The 16,452-nt window shown below is 43.8% G+C and overlaps 1 protein-coding gene across 49 annotated transcripts in view; it reads right to left on the bottom strand.

The window, feature by feature from the left end:
* The window catches only part of ABI3BP (ABI family member 3 binding protein), a 477,114-nt gene that overhangs the window by 98,107 nt on the left and 362,555 nt on the right, over positions 1–16,452 (bottom strand). For all 49 annotated transcript variants that reach the window (XM_030204105.1, XM_030204134.1, XM_030204107.1 and 46 more), the window contains 3 exons: positions 12,438–12,533; positions 2,514–2,618; positions 2,148–2,264 (listed from right to left, as the gene is read on the bottom strand). In XM_030204105.1, coding sequence (XP_030059965.1) covers positions 2,148–2,264; positions 2,514–2,618; positions 12,438–12,533 — 318 coding nt within the window. The remainder of the gene's footprint in view (positions 1–2,147; positions 2,265–2,513; positions 2,619–12,437; positions 12,534–16,452) is intronic.

Genomic DNA, 16,452 nt, shown 5'->3' on the forward strand with positions numbered 1-16,452 from the left:
TATGCTATATATGCTTTAAACTGAAAAAAATATTCTGTTTGCAAGATCTATCACAGCTAATCATCATGTGCAGCCTAATTGCACTAAATATAAATCTAATTCACCAAACACTGCAGCGCACAATGTGTGGGTTTCCATAAGTAGTAGAAAAGGTAAGGGAAAGGAGGTTAGCCTTCATACGTTATAAGATGACTCAGAAAGAAGAAGACAGGCAAGAATACCTGAATAAGCTAAGAGAAGCTGGAAAAGCTGTCAGGAAAGTGAAGAGGCAAATGGAAGAAAAGACAGCTAATACAGTAAAATTGGGGGATAAGACTTTTTCCACATATGTAAGCGACAGGAGGAAGTGCCATAATAGCATTATGAGGCTCAAAGCTGAGTGGTAGGAATATATGGAAGCTGATAAGGATAAAGCTGAATTGCTTAACAACTATTTCTGTTTTGTGTTCACGGATGAAAGGCTGGGGGTAGTAGGACCACAGAAAACAAATGCAAATGGGGATGGATGTATGGTAGACTATGATCTGTTCTCAGAGGACTGTGTTCGTGAGGAGCTAGCTAAACTAAAAGTAGACAAAGCAATGGGGCCTGATGGGATACATCTGAGGGTGCTCAAGGAACTCAGAGAAGTTCTGGCGGTTCCACTGACGGACCTCTTCAATGCTTCCTTAGAGTCTGAAGAGGTCCCGGAGGATTGGAGAAGGGTTGATGTGGTCCCTTTGCACAAGAGTGGAAGTAAGGAGGAGGTTGGGATTGGGAATTACAGACCTGTCAGTCTGACCTCCGTGTTGAGTAAACTAATGAAAATGCTTCTAAAGCGGAGGATTGTGAGGTTTCTCAAATTGAATGGCATGCGGAACCCGAGGCAGCATGGCTTCACTAGAGGCAGGTCATGTAAGATGAATCTTATTGATTTCTTTGACTGGGTGACCAAAACAGTTGGAAATGGGAGGGGCGCTAGATGTGGTGTACTTAGATTTCAGCAAAGCCTTCGACACGGTTCTGCACAGGCGACTCATAAATAAACTGAGTACTCTTGGTATAGGACCTAGAGTAACTTACTGGGTTAAAAATTGGTTGAACGGAAGGAGACAGAGAGTAATGGTAAATGGAGCTTGCTCTGAAGATAGGGATGTTATCAGTGGAGTGCCGCAGGGATCGGTCCTAGGGCTGGCTCTTTTTAACATCTTTGTGGTGATATTGTGGAAGGGCTGTCTGGTAAGGTTTGTCTCTTTGCAGATGATACCAAAATCTGTAACAGGGTGGACACCCCAAAAGGTGTGGATGACATGAGGAAGAACCTAGTGAAACTCGAGGAATGGTTCAATATTTAATGCTAAAAAATGCAGGGTCATGCACTTGGGCCATAAGAATCCAAGGGAGTGGTACAATATAGGGGGTGGAGTGCTTCTGTGTACAAAAGGAAGAGCGGGACTTGGGGGTGAGTGTGTCTGATGACCTTAAAGTTTCCAAACAGGTGGAAAAGGCAACAGTCATAGCCAGAAGGATGCTTGGGTGCATAAGGAGAGGGATGACCAGCAGGAAAAGAGAGGTGATAGTGCCCTTGTATAAGTCTCTGGTGAGGCCCCATTTAGAGTACTATGTGCAATTCTAGTGACCACACCTATGAAAGGATATAAACAGGATGGAGTCGGTCCAGAGGGCAGCTGCAAAACTGGTAAGCGGCCTTGGACATAAAACATATAGGGACAGGCTCAGGAACCTGAACATGTATACGCTGGAAGAGAGGAGGGAGAGAGGAGATGTGATAGAGATGTTTAAATATTTTAGGGGCAATAATGTACAGAAAGTGAGCCTTTTTCAAATGAAGGAAAACTGTGGAATGAGGGGGCATACGATGAAGTTAAGAGGAAATAGGCTTAGGAGGAATCTAAGAAAGCATTCGTTCACAGAAAGGGTGGTGGAAGCGTGGAATGGCCTCCCGGTAGAGGTCGTGGAGACGAGGACTGTGTTGGAATTTAAGAAAGCGTGGGATAAGTACTTGGGATTCCTTAGGAAAAGGAAGTGGTTACGGAGGATGGGCAGACTGGATGGGCCATTTGGCCTTTATCTGCTGTCACCTTTCTATGTATCTCTGCTTAAGGAAACGGAGACAGTACCGGCTGCTGCTGCCTCTGTTTACTTACCATCATCCAACTCAGAAGCTGAAAAAGTTGTTTGCTTCATTGGCATCTGGGTCTTCTGAGCCACAGAAAACTGGGTTGGCTTGGCTGTAAATCTCATTGTGCGTGGCATGACAGTCCCTAATAGTAAGAAAAAGGTGACGTTTTGTTTGCTTCACACACACACACACACATGCTCAGCACTGCCCATTATAATAAAACAGAATGTGGCACTGCTCATGTTCTTAAGGCTTTGAACTTTAACGCTAGTTTGCAATATATGATGCTGATGCTTCACTATTGCCTTGTTTTTTTTAAACTGAGAAGTGCAGTATTACTTTCAAATAAGTTGAAGTAGATAGTTATTATGCAAAAATTATAATACCGTACCTGGACCTCCTGGCCTACCAGTCACGTTGTGGAAAGGATAAGGTCTTCTTCGTGTATAGGTGTGTTGTGTAGGAGGTGGGAACACACGCTGGGGTGGTGAAGGCCCTAAATGATACAGGAAATCCTGGTTAAGTGATTAATTAGGCCATTAAAATAGTCCACCTAGAGAAACTAAAAGATAAGGCCTATAGAAGTGGAATGCCTATATTTCAGAGGTAGTTAAGATGCAAGATGTTTGAAGGTATCAAGGCTCATTTTCTTCTGTGCTACAAAGAAACTGCTAACTATAATATAACCAAAAACAAATCAGGCTCTTCCAAGGTGCTCTGCACATTTAGGGGCCAATTTACCAAACTGTGGTAAAAAGTGGCTTTACCGTGTCCTTATGTGGGTCATTCTTGTGTGCTAAGGCCATTTTTTTCCATGGGATAAAATGGTCAATTTTTCAGTATTAATGGCCATGCGCTAATCGGTTAGCGTGTGGCAATGTAGCTGCGCTAACCAATTAGAACAGAACATGCCCACTCTCCACCCCCAGGCCTGCCCCAGCGCTAAAAAAGAATTACATCCAAGAATTACTGCGGGATGCCTCAGTGCACCCAGCAGTACAGCATTATTTATTGTACTGTACGTGTAGAACCCCTGCTCAGCTTAGAGGAAACAGTGGAGCCATTGTACTTAATAATGATGTCACTGATGTCAGAAAAGATGTCAGCAGTTAGGCAGTAATCTTTTTTAAGAGTAGTTTTTTGCTTTCATTCTTGTACCTATTGCACAACAGTACAAAAATAAAATAGTGTTACCTTCCTGGGCCTTGCTGACATGAGCCCTTGCCTGTGATATCCACGAGACTGCTATTAAACAGAGTTGACCCTTCCTCCATCTGAGATGGATTCTAAGGGGTCCTTTTACTAAGCAGCAGTAAAAAGTGGCCTGCGGTAGGGTTACCATATGTCCGGATTTCCCCGGACATGTCCTCTTTTTGAGGACATGTCCGGGGCGTCCGACGGGTTTTGCCCGGCCGCCTGTTTGTCCGGATTTCTGGACAAACGGGCGGGCTGGCAGGCGAGCGGTGCTGTGGGTCTCCCCTCCCCTTACTTACTATCTGCCCTGGTGGTCTATTGACCTCTTTGGGGCAGGAAAGAGCCCCCTCTTTCCTGCCCGGAGTGCTGCCTGCCCTTGCCCTGCATCCTTCTCAGTCTCGGCTCGGGATTCAAAATGGCCACCAAGAGTTGAAGTGGCCTCGTGAGACCAACTCTCGGTGGCCATTTTGAATCCTGAGCCGAGACCGAGAAGGATGCAGGGGGCTCTTTCCTGCCCCGAAGAGGTCACTAGACCACCAGGGCAGTAGATAGTAAGTAAGGGGAGAGGAGGGGAATATGTAAACCGGGGGAGGGGAGGTGACGGGGGGGGGGGGCAGGGGAGGGGAATATGTGAACCGGGGAAGGGGAGGGGAATATGTGACCTGGGGGGAGGGGAATATGTGACAGGGGACGGGATGAAAGCAAGAAAGGGCGGGGCGAGGATCCGAAAGGGACGTTGTGTGGGTGGGGCAGGGGCGGGCAGGGGGCATGACATGTGTCCTCTTTTTCAGTGGACAAAATATGGTAACCCTAGCCTGCGATAATGTGGATGCGTGAAATTGGCACTTGCTGGGCCATTTTTTACCGTGGCTGGGGAAAAGGGCTTTTTAAAAATGAGGGCAGTAAATGGTCATGTGCTAAAATTAAAAGTAGCATTCGGTTATTTACTGCCTGTGCCCTTACCGCCACCCATTAACCTAGCAGTAAGGGCTCATGTGCTACCTGTGGGGTAATCAGGCAGCGTGCACCAATGTGGCTGCGCTGCTGATTACCACCGGGAATGCATCCAGCTGTAGAAAATCATGGGAAACAGCACGCGCCAAATTTGAAAGTACCGCAGGGCACCTGTGCTACCCCTGCAGTAGTGCCGATTTGGTGCGTACTACCCACACATTAGCCCCAGCACTGCTTAGTAAAAGGACCCCTGAGGAGTTACCTCAGTTATTGAAAAAATAAAAATTAAGGGGCCCTTTTACTAAAGGGTGTTAAGCCCTAATGTATGCTTAGCACATAAAAAATGGGCTACTGTTAAATGTGTTAAAGTGTGTTGTATTTTGCGTGGCAATTCCACATGCCGACACTACTGTGGGCCATTTTTTACCGCTGCTTGGTAAAGGGGCCCCTAAGTGTTAATTCTTCAGCTCCCCAAGACTAGGGTATATATACGTAAGTATTGCCACACTGGGACAGACCAAAGGTCCATCAAGCCCAGCATCTCATTTCCAACAATGGCCAATTCAGGTCACAAATACCTGGCAAGATCCAGATAAAGTTCAATACATTTTATGCTGCTTATCCCAGAAAGAGCAGTGGATTTTCCCCAAATCAATTTATTAATGGTCTATGGACTTTTCCTTTAGGAAAACGTCCAGACCTTTTTAAGACTCTGCTAAGCTAACCGCCTTTACCACATTCTCTGGCAATGAATTCCAGAATTTAATTACACATTGAGTGAAGAAAAGGTTTCTCCAATTTGTATTAAATTTACTGCTTTGTAGCTTCATCGCATGTATGTATGTATATATATATATATATATATATATATATATACAGTGGTGGAAATAAGTATTTGATCCCTTGCTGATTTTGTAAGTTTGCCCACTGACAAAGACATGAGCAGCCCATAATTGAAGGGTAGGTTATTGGTAACAGTGAGAGATAGCACATCACAAATTAAATCCGGAAAATCACATTGTGGAAAGTATATGAATTTATTTGCATTCTGCAGAGGGAAATAAGTATTTGATCCCCCACCAACCAGTAAGAGATCTGGCCCCTACAGACCAGGTAGATGCTCCAAATCAACTCGTTACCTGCATGACAGACAGCTGTCGGCAATGGTCACCTGTATGAAAGACACCTGTCCACAGACTCAGTGAATCAGTCAGACTCTAACCTCTACAAAATGGCCAAGAGCAAGGAGCTGTCTAAGGATGTCAGGGACAAGATCATACACCTGCACAAGGCTGGAATGGGCTACAAAACCATCAGTAAGACGCTGGGCGAGAAGGAGACAACTGTTGGTACCATAGTAAGAAAATGGAAGAAGTACAAAATGACTGTCAATCGACAAAGATCTGGGGCTCCACGCAAAATCTCACCTCGTGGGGTATCCTTGATCATGAGGAAGGTTAGAAATCAGCCTACAACTACAAGGGGGGAACTTGTCAATGATCTCAAGGCAGCTGGGACCACTGTCACCACGAAAACCATTGGTAACACATTACGACATAACGGATTGCAATCCTGCAGTGCCCGCAAGGTCCCCCTGCTCCGGAAGGCACATGTGACGGCCCGTCTGAAGTTTGCCAGTGAACACCTGGATGATGCCGAGAGTGATTGGGAGAAGGTGCTGTGGTCAGATGAGACAAAAATTGAGCTCTTTGGCATGAACTCAACTCGCCGTGTTTGGAGGAAGAGAAATGCTGCCTATGACCCAAAGAACACCGTCCCCACTGTCAAGCATGGAGGTGGAAATGTTATGTTTTGGGGGTGTTTCTCTGCTAAGGGCACAGGACTACTTCACCGCATCAATGGGAGAATGGATGGGGCCATGTACCGTACAATTCTGAGTGACAACCTCCTTCCCTCCGCCAGGGCCTTAAAAATGGGTCGTGGCTGGGTCTTCCAGCACGACAATGACCCAAAACATACAGCCAAGGCAACAAAGGAGTGGCTCAGGAAGAAGCACATTAGGGTCATGGAGTGGCCTAGCCAGTCACCAGACCTTAATCCCATTGAAAACTTATGGAGGGAGCTGAAGCTGCGAGTTGCCAAGCGACAGCCCAGAACTCTTAATGATTTAGAGATGATCTGCAAAGAGGAGTGGACCAAAATTCCTCCTGACATGTGTGCAAACCTCATCATCAACTACAGAAGACGTCTGACCGCTGTGCTTGCCAACAAGGGTTTTGCCACCAAGTATTAGGTCTTGTTTGCCAGAGGGATTAAATACTTATTTCCCTCTGCAGAATGCAAATAAATTCATATACTTTCCACAATGTGATTTTCCGGATTTAATTTGTGATGTGCTATCTCTCACTGTTACCAATAACCTACCCTTCAATTATGGGCTGCTCATGTCTTTGTCAGTGGGCAAACTTACAAAATCAGCAAAGGATCAAATACTTATTTCCACCACTGTATATATATATACAGCCTGTCATTTTCAGCCCACTTTTAGATGATAGGCTCAACACATAGGGGCCCTTTTATTAAAGAGCATTAGAATCTGGGCTCATTCTTCACTGCTAAGTGTGCTAAAATGACCCATATCCTAGATATAACTCCAGCTGAGTACGAACACCTCTTTATTTAATAGTTTAGTAAAGCGGTTATTCACTTCCACAATGCACAGCAGTCCAACTTTCAGTTTTAAAGCACAGGACTGGATGCATGTTTAAAGCTTTTTTTTCTCTTTTGGAAGTAAATATTTTGTGAAATATAGGAAATTGGATATTTTAAACTCCCAATCTACTTACAAAATAAAATAAACCCTCAAAAACTTATTTCTGAACCCCAACTATTTCTCATCGTTTTACTGTGAAAGAATCTTTCTTGAAAACAATCTTTCTTACCTCCTGGCCAAAGACAACTGTGTGTGTCGTTTTCAATAATTTTAGAAGAACAACTTTATCCTTATTGCGTAATGTTTAAGAGAAGAGAGCTTTTGAAAAATAAACCACACAGCAAACAAATCAGCATGTTTGCCTTTCTCTTGTCAAAGTATTTTAAGCCAATGTGTTCCATGGATTTACAGAACATATAAACAGCTCATTTCTCATTAAGGATTCCAAAAGGTTCAATGCCCAACTGCAACCAAAGGCATGTTTTTCTTAATAAGACATTATCTAAAGAGCCCATTCTGTATAATGCTTGTCAGATGTCAGAGATTCCAAGTGAATAATGACAGCAGAAAGAGGAGGTATTGGTGGTAATCAGTTCTCTGGTGGTGTGGGCTAAGGGTACTCATATTCTTCCAAAACTGTCAGGATGAAAATTCTGGGGTCCATATGCAACAGTATTTATTCAGGTAGGGGTCAATACTCAACAGAATTTATTTAGGTAGGAGCAGTTGCTACCTGGATAAGGACTGCTCACTTGGGCCAGAAACGAGAGAGGCAAAGAATGCAAAAGCAGTCAGAGAAACAAAGAAGCACTGAAGACAATAGAACACCAGTATGTCTTTTTATTTAAGTTATAGATATTAGTGTTTTTATCATAGATATTTGTCTTTAATTCGTGTTTTCATTTTGATTTTAGAAACTATACTCCTGAAATGTCCTATTGTGGATTAAAAACTGGTTGAAGGATAGGAAACAGAGAGTGGGGTTAAATGGGCAGTATTCACAATGGAGAAGGGTAGTTAGTGGGGTTCCTCAGGGGGTCTGTGCTAGGACCTGTATATAATTAGGATCTGCCTCACCCATTCGCGCAGCGGAAGCCATGGGCTCTCTGTACTATCCTAGAGAGAACTGCAAATCCCCTCTAGATACTTAATTACCCCAACCTTAAATCTGCTCATGTCAGGCTTACACCGTCAGGCAGTATGGACCCTTGTAATTAGAAAGGAACCCAGTATGTAGTAGATATAATAAGATAGTTTATTACAATCTTACCAATGGTAATACAGGTAAGTTAAGCATTCACATAATGGGGCAGCATATCATGGCACGTCCTCTCTCTCTAGCCTTCTGAAGTCTTCCTTCTCTGGTCTTCTTCTCCTCTCGTCTCCTCTAATACTCCTCAAACTGCTGCTTATATACAATTTTGGCCCTATTCATTTCAATGGACCCCAGCTGTCTCAACAGGGCTCCTAGTCCTTATCAGTTGATCAGAATGACTTCACATGTTCCCAAACCTTCCTGTAGCCCCCCCCCTTTGGATGTTCTCACCCGGGGTGCAGCTGACCCAGCACTATCTCTACGTAACCATAACAACTCTTGCTCATGACGTCTTGCAGGTGCCAATCTCAGGATTGTTTATAGAGTAGATTGCTCCCACCCTTGCCAGTTCTCAATTACCTCATTTTAGCACTTGCCACAGTGAAATGTAACTGTGTCAAAGGTGATTTCTGATTTTTACAAGCTAGCTTTCTTTTATATCAGAGATGATTTTGATTTTAAGAAGCCTAGCTCTTATTATGAGCCATTGGCCTGTATTTTACTGAGAGCAAGGGCTAGCATAACTCTTCAGACCGCTGCTTTTTAATATATTTATAAATGATTTAGAGATGGGAGTAACTAGCGAGGTAATTAAATTTGCTGATGACACAAAGTTATTCAAAGTTGTTAAATCGTGACAGGATTGTGAAAAATTACAAGAGGACCTTACGAGACTGGGAGACTGGGCGGCTAAATGGCAGATGACGTTTAATGTGAGCAAGTGCAAGGTGATGCATGTGGGAAAAAAGAACCCGAATTATAGCTACGTCATGCAAGGTTCCACGTTAGGAGTTATGGACCAAGAAAGGGATCTGGGTGTCGTCGTCGATAATACACTGAAACCTTCTGCTCAGTGTGCTGCTGTGGCTAGGAAAGCGAATAGAATGTTGGGTATTATTAGGAAAGGTATGGAAAACAGGTGTGAGGATGTTATAATGCCGTTGTATCGCTCCATGGTGCGACCGCACCTTGAGTATTGTGTTCAATTCTGGTTGCCGCGTCTCAAGAAAGATATAGTAGAATTGGAAAAGGTGCAGCGAAGGGCGACTAAAATGATAGCGGGGATGGGACGACTTCCCTATGAAGAAAGATTAAGGAGGCTAGGGCTATTCAGCTTGGAGAAGAGACGGCTGAGGGGAGACATGATATAGGTATATAAAATAATGAGTGGAGTGGAACAGGTGGATGTGAAGCGTCTGTTCACGCTTTCCAAAAATACTAGGACTAGGGGGCATGCGATGAAACTACAGTGTAGTAAATTTAAAACAAATCGGAGAAAATTTTCCTTCACCCAACGTGTAATTAAACTCTGGAATTCATTGCCGGAAAATGTGGTGAAGGCGGTTAGCTTAGCAGAGTTTAAAAAGGGGTTGGACGGTTTCCTAAAGGACAAGTCCATAAACCGCTACTAAACGGACTTGGAAATATCCAAAATCCCAGGAATAACATGTATAGAATGTTTGTACGTTTGGGAAGCTTGCCAGGTGCCCTTGGCCTGGATTGGCCGCTGTCGTGGACAAGATGCTGGGGTCGATGGACCCTTGGTCTTTTCCCAGTATGGCATTACTTATGTACTTATGATGCAGGCTACAGTTGAAACATGGCTGCATCAGGTCTTCTGTTGTCTAACACCTTTTTGCTATACTGGTGACCATTATCTTCAGTGTTGCTCACTGGGGCCAGCCACTGATTTCCAGCGGCATTATCCAGACTGGAGGAGTAGCCTAGTGGTTAGAGCACCAGTCTTGATATCCAGAGGTGGCTGGTTTAAATCCCACTGCTGCTCCTTGTGATCTTGGGCAAGTCATTTTGGGCGTCCCCAACTGCTTTCCATCGTGGGGACGACCAAAGTTCCCGGGGGCGTGTCGGAAGCATAGTGAAGGCAGGGGTCTTGGGCATGCCTAACACATGGGCCTCCTCAACCCATAATGGAAAAAAAGGGCGTCCCTGACGAGCACTTGGACAAATTTACTTGGCCATTTCTTTCTTACGACCAAGCCACAAAAAGGTGCTCGACCTGACCAGATGACCACTGGAGGGAATCGGGGATGACCTCCCCTTACTCCCCCAGTGGTCACTAACCCCTCCCACCCTAAAAAATTTTTTTAAATATATTTTGCCAGCCTCAAATGTCATACCCAGCTCCATGACAGCAGTATGCAGGTCCATGGAGCAGTTTTAGTGGGTACAGTGCACTTCAGGCAGATGGACCCAGGCCCACCCCCCCCCCCACCCGTTACACTTGTGGTGGTAAATGTGAGCCCTCCAAAACCCACCAGAAACCCACTGTACCCACATCTAGGTGCCCCCCTTCACCCATAAGGGCTATGGTAGTGGTGTTCAGTTGTGGGGAGTGGGTTTTGGGGGGCTCAGCACACAAGGTAAGGGTGGGTTTTGGGGGGCTGAGCACACAAGGTAAGGGAGCTATGTACCTGGGAGCTTTTTCTGAAGTCCACTGCAGTGCCCCCTAGGGTGCCCGGTTGGTGTCCTGGCATGTGAGGGGGACCAGTGCGCTATGAATGCTGGCTCCTCCCACGACCAAAGGGCTTGCATTTGGTCGTTTCTGAGATGGGCATCCTTAGTTTCCATTATCGCTGAAAATCAGAAACGACCAAGTCTAAGGACAACCATCTGTAAGGATGACCTAAATGTTAAGATTTGGCCTTCCCCGACCATATTATTGAAACGAAAGATGGACACCATCTTGTTTCGACAATACGGGTTTCCCCGCCCCTTTGCTGGGACATCCTGCAAGGACGTCCTCAGGAAAACTTGGGCACCCCTTTCGATTATGCCCCTCTGTGAGCCCTCCATGGAAGGGAAATTCTCAGTGTACCTGAATGTAACTCACCTTGAGGTACTACTGAAAAAGGTGTGAGCAAAATCCAAATAAATACCACTGAAAATCTTTACCAACAACTCAGCACTATCCCAATAGTGTTTAGTAGTCCAGGGGCAGAGCCAGAAGTTATCTAGGTTCTGCTGATATTCAGTGGTGGTATCCAGATAACTTCCCCTAGCTACTTGATACTTGGATATTTAGCACTAGTATCTGAGTATGGCCCAGTGCTGAATATCCAGGTATAAATTTAAGTGCTGCTGTTAGCATTTGAAGTCAATGGGGGTGGGGAGGGGCTGTTCTATTTTCATAAGCCTTACTAGTTAGATAGTGGCCTGCTGAAGTGGACAGAAGACTAGGGATCTGTCAATGAAAATGGAAGATATTCTTTCCAGCATCTCTAGACCATCTCCATGACTCCATGAGATGTATCATGTAGCTCATAAAAATACAGGATTTATGCTCCTAGATTGGTCTCTTTGAAAATTGACTAGGGATGAGTGTCTAAATGTATATTCAATTTCACTAAGGGGATCTTTTACAAAGGCGTGCTAACGGCACCATGTTTCAGCCAAAGTGGCTGCCTCAGGAGTCTTTATGTAAGTAAGAAGCCGAAGTATGATAAAAGACCTCCACAAAGATGCTAAAAATGGGATACAGTCTTTAAAAAGACTATTGAAAAATAAACAATGTAGCGTGTTGCCGTCTCCCTAGAGTGTCTGGAAGTTTCCTGTTGACAACATTACTCCATTGTTTGACTTGTTGTGTGCATAGTGGTGCTCATTTCTCTACTTTAGTGGTTGATGTTTAGGTGCTACTGACATGTGAAAGTGAACATTTACCCTCGAAGGTGTAGGCATTCTGTTCATTCACACATGTAACTGACACTTAACTATGGGCACCCAGTTATAGAATTGCCCTTTTGAGTCTATTTATTTCTGTTATAAGTTCTATAAGTCTCCGAAAAGCAGAAGAATGACCAACAGCAGTGGTTTATGCCTTGCACAGTTGCTGTCCACAAATCCCACAATGACGCAAACTCATCTTAACATTGTATACATATGCTCAAGATGAGTTGACTTCATTGTGGGATTTGTGTTCCATATTTCACTTTACCGAATCAGTATGTTAATATTAACATACTGATTCGGTAATAATGTGAAATATGGAACACGGCCAACAGATAATGTCCTGGACAGTTACTGAAGTGCTACTGGTGTTTATCGTCCACTCCAATTCCAAAGGACACTCACCTTTCAGGGTGTGTATTTGACATTGAAGGAAACAAGGGGGCTCTAATTCATACACATAATCATCATCTTTAATTGTTATTCTGTACCTGACACCAGCCCTTTTCTAGTATTGTTGGGTTCCATTGATGTATTCCTGCTGACGCCCAAAGGTTTGCTGATGTCGAGGCCTACTAACCGACCATCTGAGAATGAAAGAAACATGCTTGGTGTAGCGCAAGTAATGATGATTTAAGAAGATATAATAAACAAAAAAAACCCTTAATTTACAGTATCTAAAGCCTTTCATCTAATCTCCAAGTTCAATACCAACTAAGACAGATAGCCCTTAAAGATACTGGTAACTGTTTAGATCTTTCGCACCAATAATGCCATGTCTCTGACAACAGACCAGAAAAACAGATTTGTACCTTACCAGATATTTTATATTGTGCTAAGAAAATGATTTTGATTGCATATTATTCATACGTTGTGAGCTACACTTCTGCGGATTTTTTCTTTCCATAGTGCTTCTTGTCATCATTACCACCACGCTGCATTCATTATAATGTTATTATTCTCCATCCCTGATTATCTGGGATGTTGTTTTATGGTTTCTTTAAAACTACATGGACTTCTTCATTTTATGAGTTTGGCATTCTATCTTCTGCAGTCTCAAATTAAATCAGTGCACGAAAGAAACTCATATGTTTACGCCAGACACTTTGCACAGAAACATCTCAAGCTACATCAAAGTGTTTGTCTTAGGAATCCCTAAAAGAGCACATTTTACCATCATATCATCAATACAAACCCAGTCCTCTCTTGCCAGGATAACTCTAGGCTACTCAAAGGCACTGGATGTTTAAAGCTTGGCTTCTCCTCTAGAAGCTACAGGAGAATCAGGCTTGTATACAGATTTGTCTCCAGTGCCATATAACTTAACTTAAAAGCTAAATTGGCACCCTATTAAAGCCAGGTTTTTGTTTAAGATATGTACCTTTATCTTTTAAATAATATATGGACTAGCACCAGATTATATGCACTATCTAATTGAACTACCTCCATGTAATGCCGTCCTTGGAGAAACTGATCTCTTTACAAATTCATTTCAAATTTCTTCACATTAAATTAAGTTTTTTGATCTAATTAACTGGTCGATAACCTGCTTGCATTATGTCTTTATCAAATTGTACATTATTATAACCTTTCTATTAATCTGTTATTCCTTGTTACTCAATCCAACATATTATGACCAATGTAATTTTTCATTCTCTATATTCATTCAATTTATATTGTAAGCCAAATTGAACTTGTAGAATTGGGTGCCACAGATTTGGCCCTCAGATGCAGTGTGCCGACTTCTAATTCTATAATGGCATCTGGGCACACAAATTCCATTAGAGAATATTAGCATAAGTTGGCAGCTACATGCCTGTGTTCACTTTCACCATGTCAATAGCAGGTGTAAGTGAGCGTGTGTAAATGCGACACTTTCGAGTATAACTAACAGTATTCTGTAAGTTAGGTGCGTAAATGTTGGACACATTTATGCCCCACCCACATGCCTCTCCCTGTGCATGCCCCTTGCATGTACACACCAAACAAGTTGTGCACTAAAGTTACAGAATACTGCTTAGCGTCCAACTAGCCCTTAACTGTAACAGTCTTGCATGTAAGAGCTAGCATTCTATAACTTATGTGTGCATTTGGCATGCAAATGTAGATGCCAAGCATTGTTCCTTCTAAGCTGAGGGGGAGTCCTCCACCTACAGGCTTGCCAGTGGGTGATGCTGTTTCACTATCACATTTTCAATAGTGAGGGACAGGCAAGCTCTGCAGGACTCCAGGGAACCTGCCTGACTCTAGCCATTGAAAACACAATATTGAAATACCACCTCCCACTGGCAGCAATGCAGTTGGAGGACTCCCACTCAGTGATGCCAAGTTATAGAATGAAAGGGAGAGTTGCTCCCTTATACTCCAGACTCTAGTTCTCCCAGCAGCTCTTCTGCAAAGTAATCAACAGAGAAAGGTTGTTGTGTGTATCCACTGAAGCACAGTTGTATATGTGAACCCTCCTCTCCAATTTGTGGAGCACTATTCTTTGAGAACCTGAGCTGGAGAGGAACCAATTGACTTTTAGTAGAAAGGTTAAAGCCTAGTATTTGCCCAGGCTTTTAAGTCAGATTTAGTGACTGTGCAGTGTTAGGGTGGTTAAAGGAGAATAATGGTTGGGAGTGTCAGCTACTCAGGTATGCACAGAGTTGGCTGGTATAGGGTTATTGGAGAGACCTAAGATTGAGGGATAGATATTCATTTTCCAGCCGATATTCAGCCCACGAGAGGCTGGCCGGCTAAATGCTGCAATCGGCATTGAGCCTGGATATTTGATGCCGGGCCATTTCCACATAGGTGGAGCACAGGTGGGACATGGGCATGCTTCCCACTTATAAACACAACTTACAGAATACCGTAAGTTATGCGCATATATGCCCCATTGCACCTTGCATAGACCTGCTGTAAGCGGGCGTGCCTAAATGTATGTACGTTTCGTCCAACTTATATTATTTGATAATGGAACTGTGCACACAGATGCTGTAATAGAATACGTGCTCGCCAAGTTGCTTCTGGGTGCCCAAATGGAGGTGCCCAGTTCTAGAATTGTCTCTCATCCCTGCCATTTATAACTTTTAGCGTCTGAAGCACCATTCGCATGCTAAAATGATAAAATAGTAGCACTTATGTGGATAAATGTAGTCTTACACGTGTATATGGCACCCCCCCAGATTCTGCATAGGTCACCAAAACTTATGCGCACGAATTTACGCATGCTGAGCATGTGCACATGCACATCAATCAGTTAACCAGTTGTAAACAATCAACAACTGGACTCAATGGACAACAGTTTGGATTAGCGCACACATCTGCCCTAGACACTATTCTAAAACATCCGCGCCTAAATATTCTAGTGTGCTACTCTAAAGAGGAGTGGCCATGGGAGAAGTACGGGCAGATAAGGGGACAGCTCCTAGAAGTTAGGTACGATGTTATATAATACTATGATTTACGTGCTCAACTCCTGAAAATTAAGCACCAGCATTTACATCAGGTTTTAGCAGGCGTAAACGCTGGTTCCTAAGTTAGGTGTAGGAATTGGCTCTATACACTATCCTACAAATGGCACTCATCCTGGTGCCCTTTATTGAATAGTGCCAATTTTTCACTGCCATTTATAGAATTTTCCCCCTATGTGTGTACCTGGCTCTATTCTATAATTTTGGTGCACAATTTGCTTAGGGACCCTTTTACAAAGCGGTGGCAAGCCCACCATGGGCTTACTGAATGCCAATTTGGAGCTACCGGCAGCTCAGTGTGGGCGCCGGTGGTAGTTCCACCCACTGCATGCAGCATTTGTGGTGTGGAAATATTCAAAAAATGTTTCTGCAAGTGCTAACCTGACGGTAATTGGGCAGCACCGTGCGCTCATTGGGTGGTGGTAAGCGCTCCCTCATTCATGACTACATGATAATTGAAATCTTACCACATGGCCATTTCTTTTTTTCAGCCTTTTTACCCGCTGCAGTAAAAAGGGCCTCAGTGTGTGGCACAAACTGTCCCTGCTGCTAGAACGGGGACCCTTTTTATTGCAGTTTAGTAAAAAGGCCCCTTAGTGGGTGAATGAAAGTGAGAGTGTATGTGGGTGAAGCATGGGCAAGGCTGCCATTTTTTTCACACCTTTTTCAATAGTAGCTCAAGGTGAGTTACATTCAGGTACACTGGATATTTCTCTGTCCCAGGAGGGCTCACAATCTAAGTTTGTACCTGAGGCAATGGAGGGTTAAGTGACTTGCCCAAGATCACAAGGAGCAGCAGTGGGATTTGGACCGGACACATCTGGATTGCAAGACTGGTGCTCTAACCACTAGGCCACATTTAGGTGCATGCTTTGATGCCTGCTACTGACATGGTGTAAGTGAGCCTAATTGTAGGCATACAGCTGCCAATTTGCGCTGGCATTCTATAATGAAATCTTGGCATTCAGAAGCTGTTATAGAATGTGCACTCAGTGTGCTATATCAAGGTGCCTAACTTTGGTGCCCACTTATAAAATCGCCCCCTATA

The sequence above is a fragment of the Microcaecilia unicolor genome, chromosome 5 (assembly GCF_901765095.1).
Source record: "Microcaecilia unicolor chromosome 5, aMicUni1.1, whole genome shotgun sequence".
Lineage (NCBI taxonomy): Eukaryota > Metazoa > Chordata > Amphibia > Gymnophiona > Siphonopidae > Microcaecilia > Microcaecilia unicolor.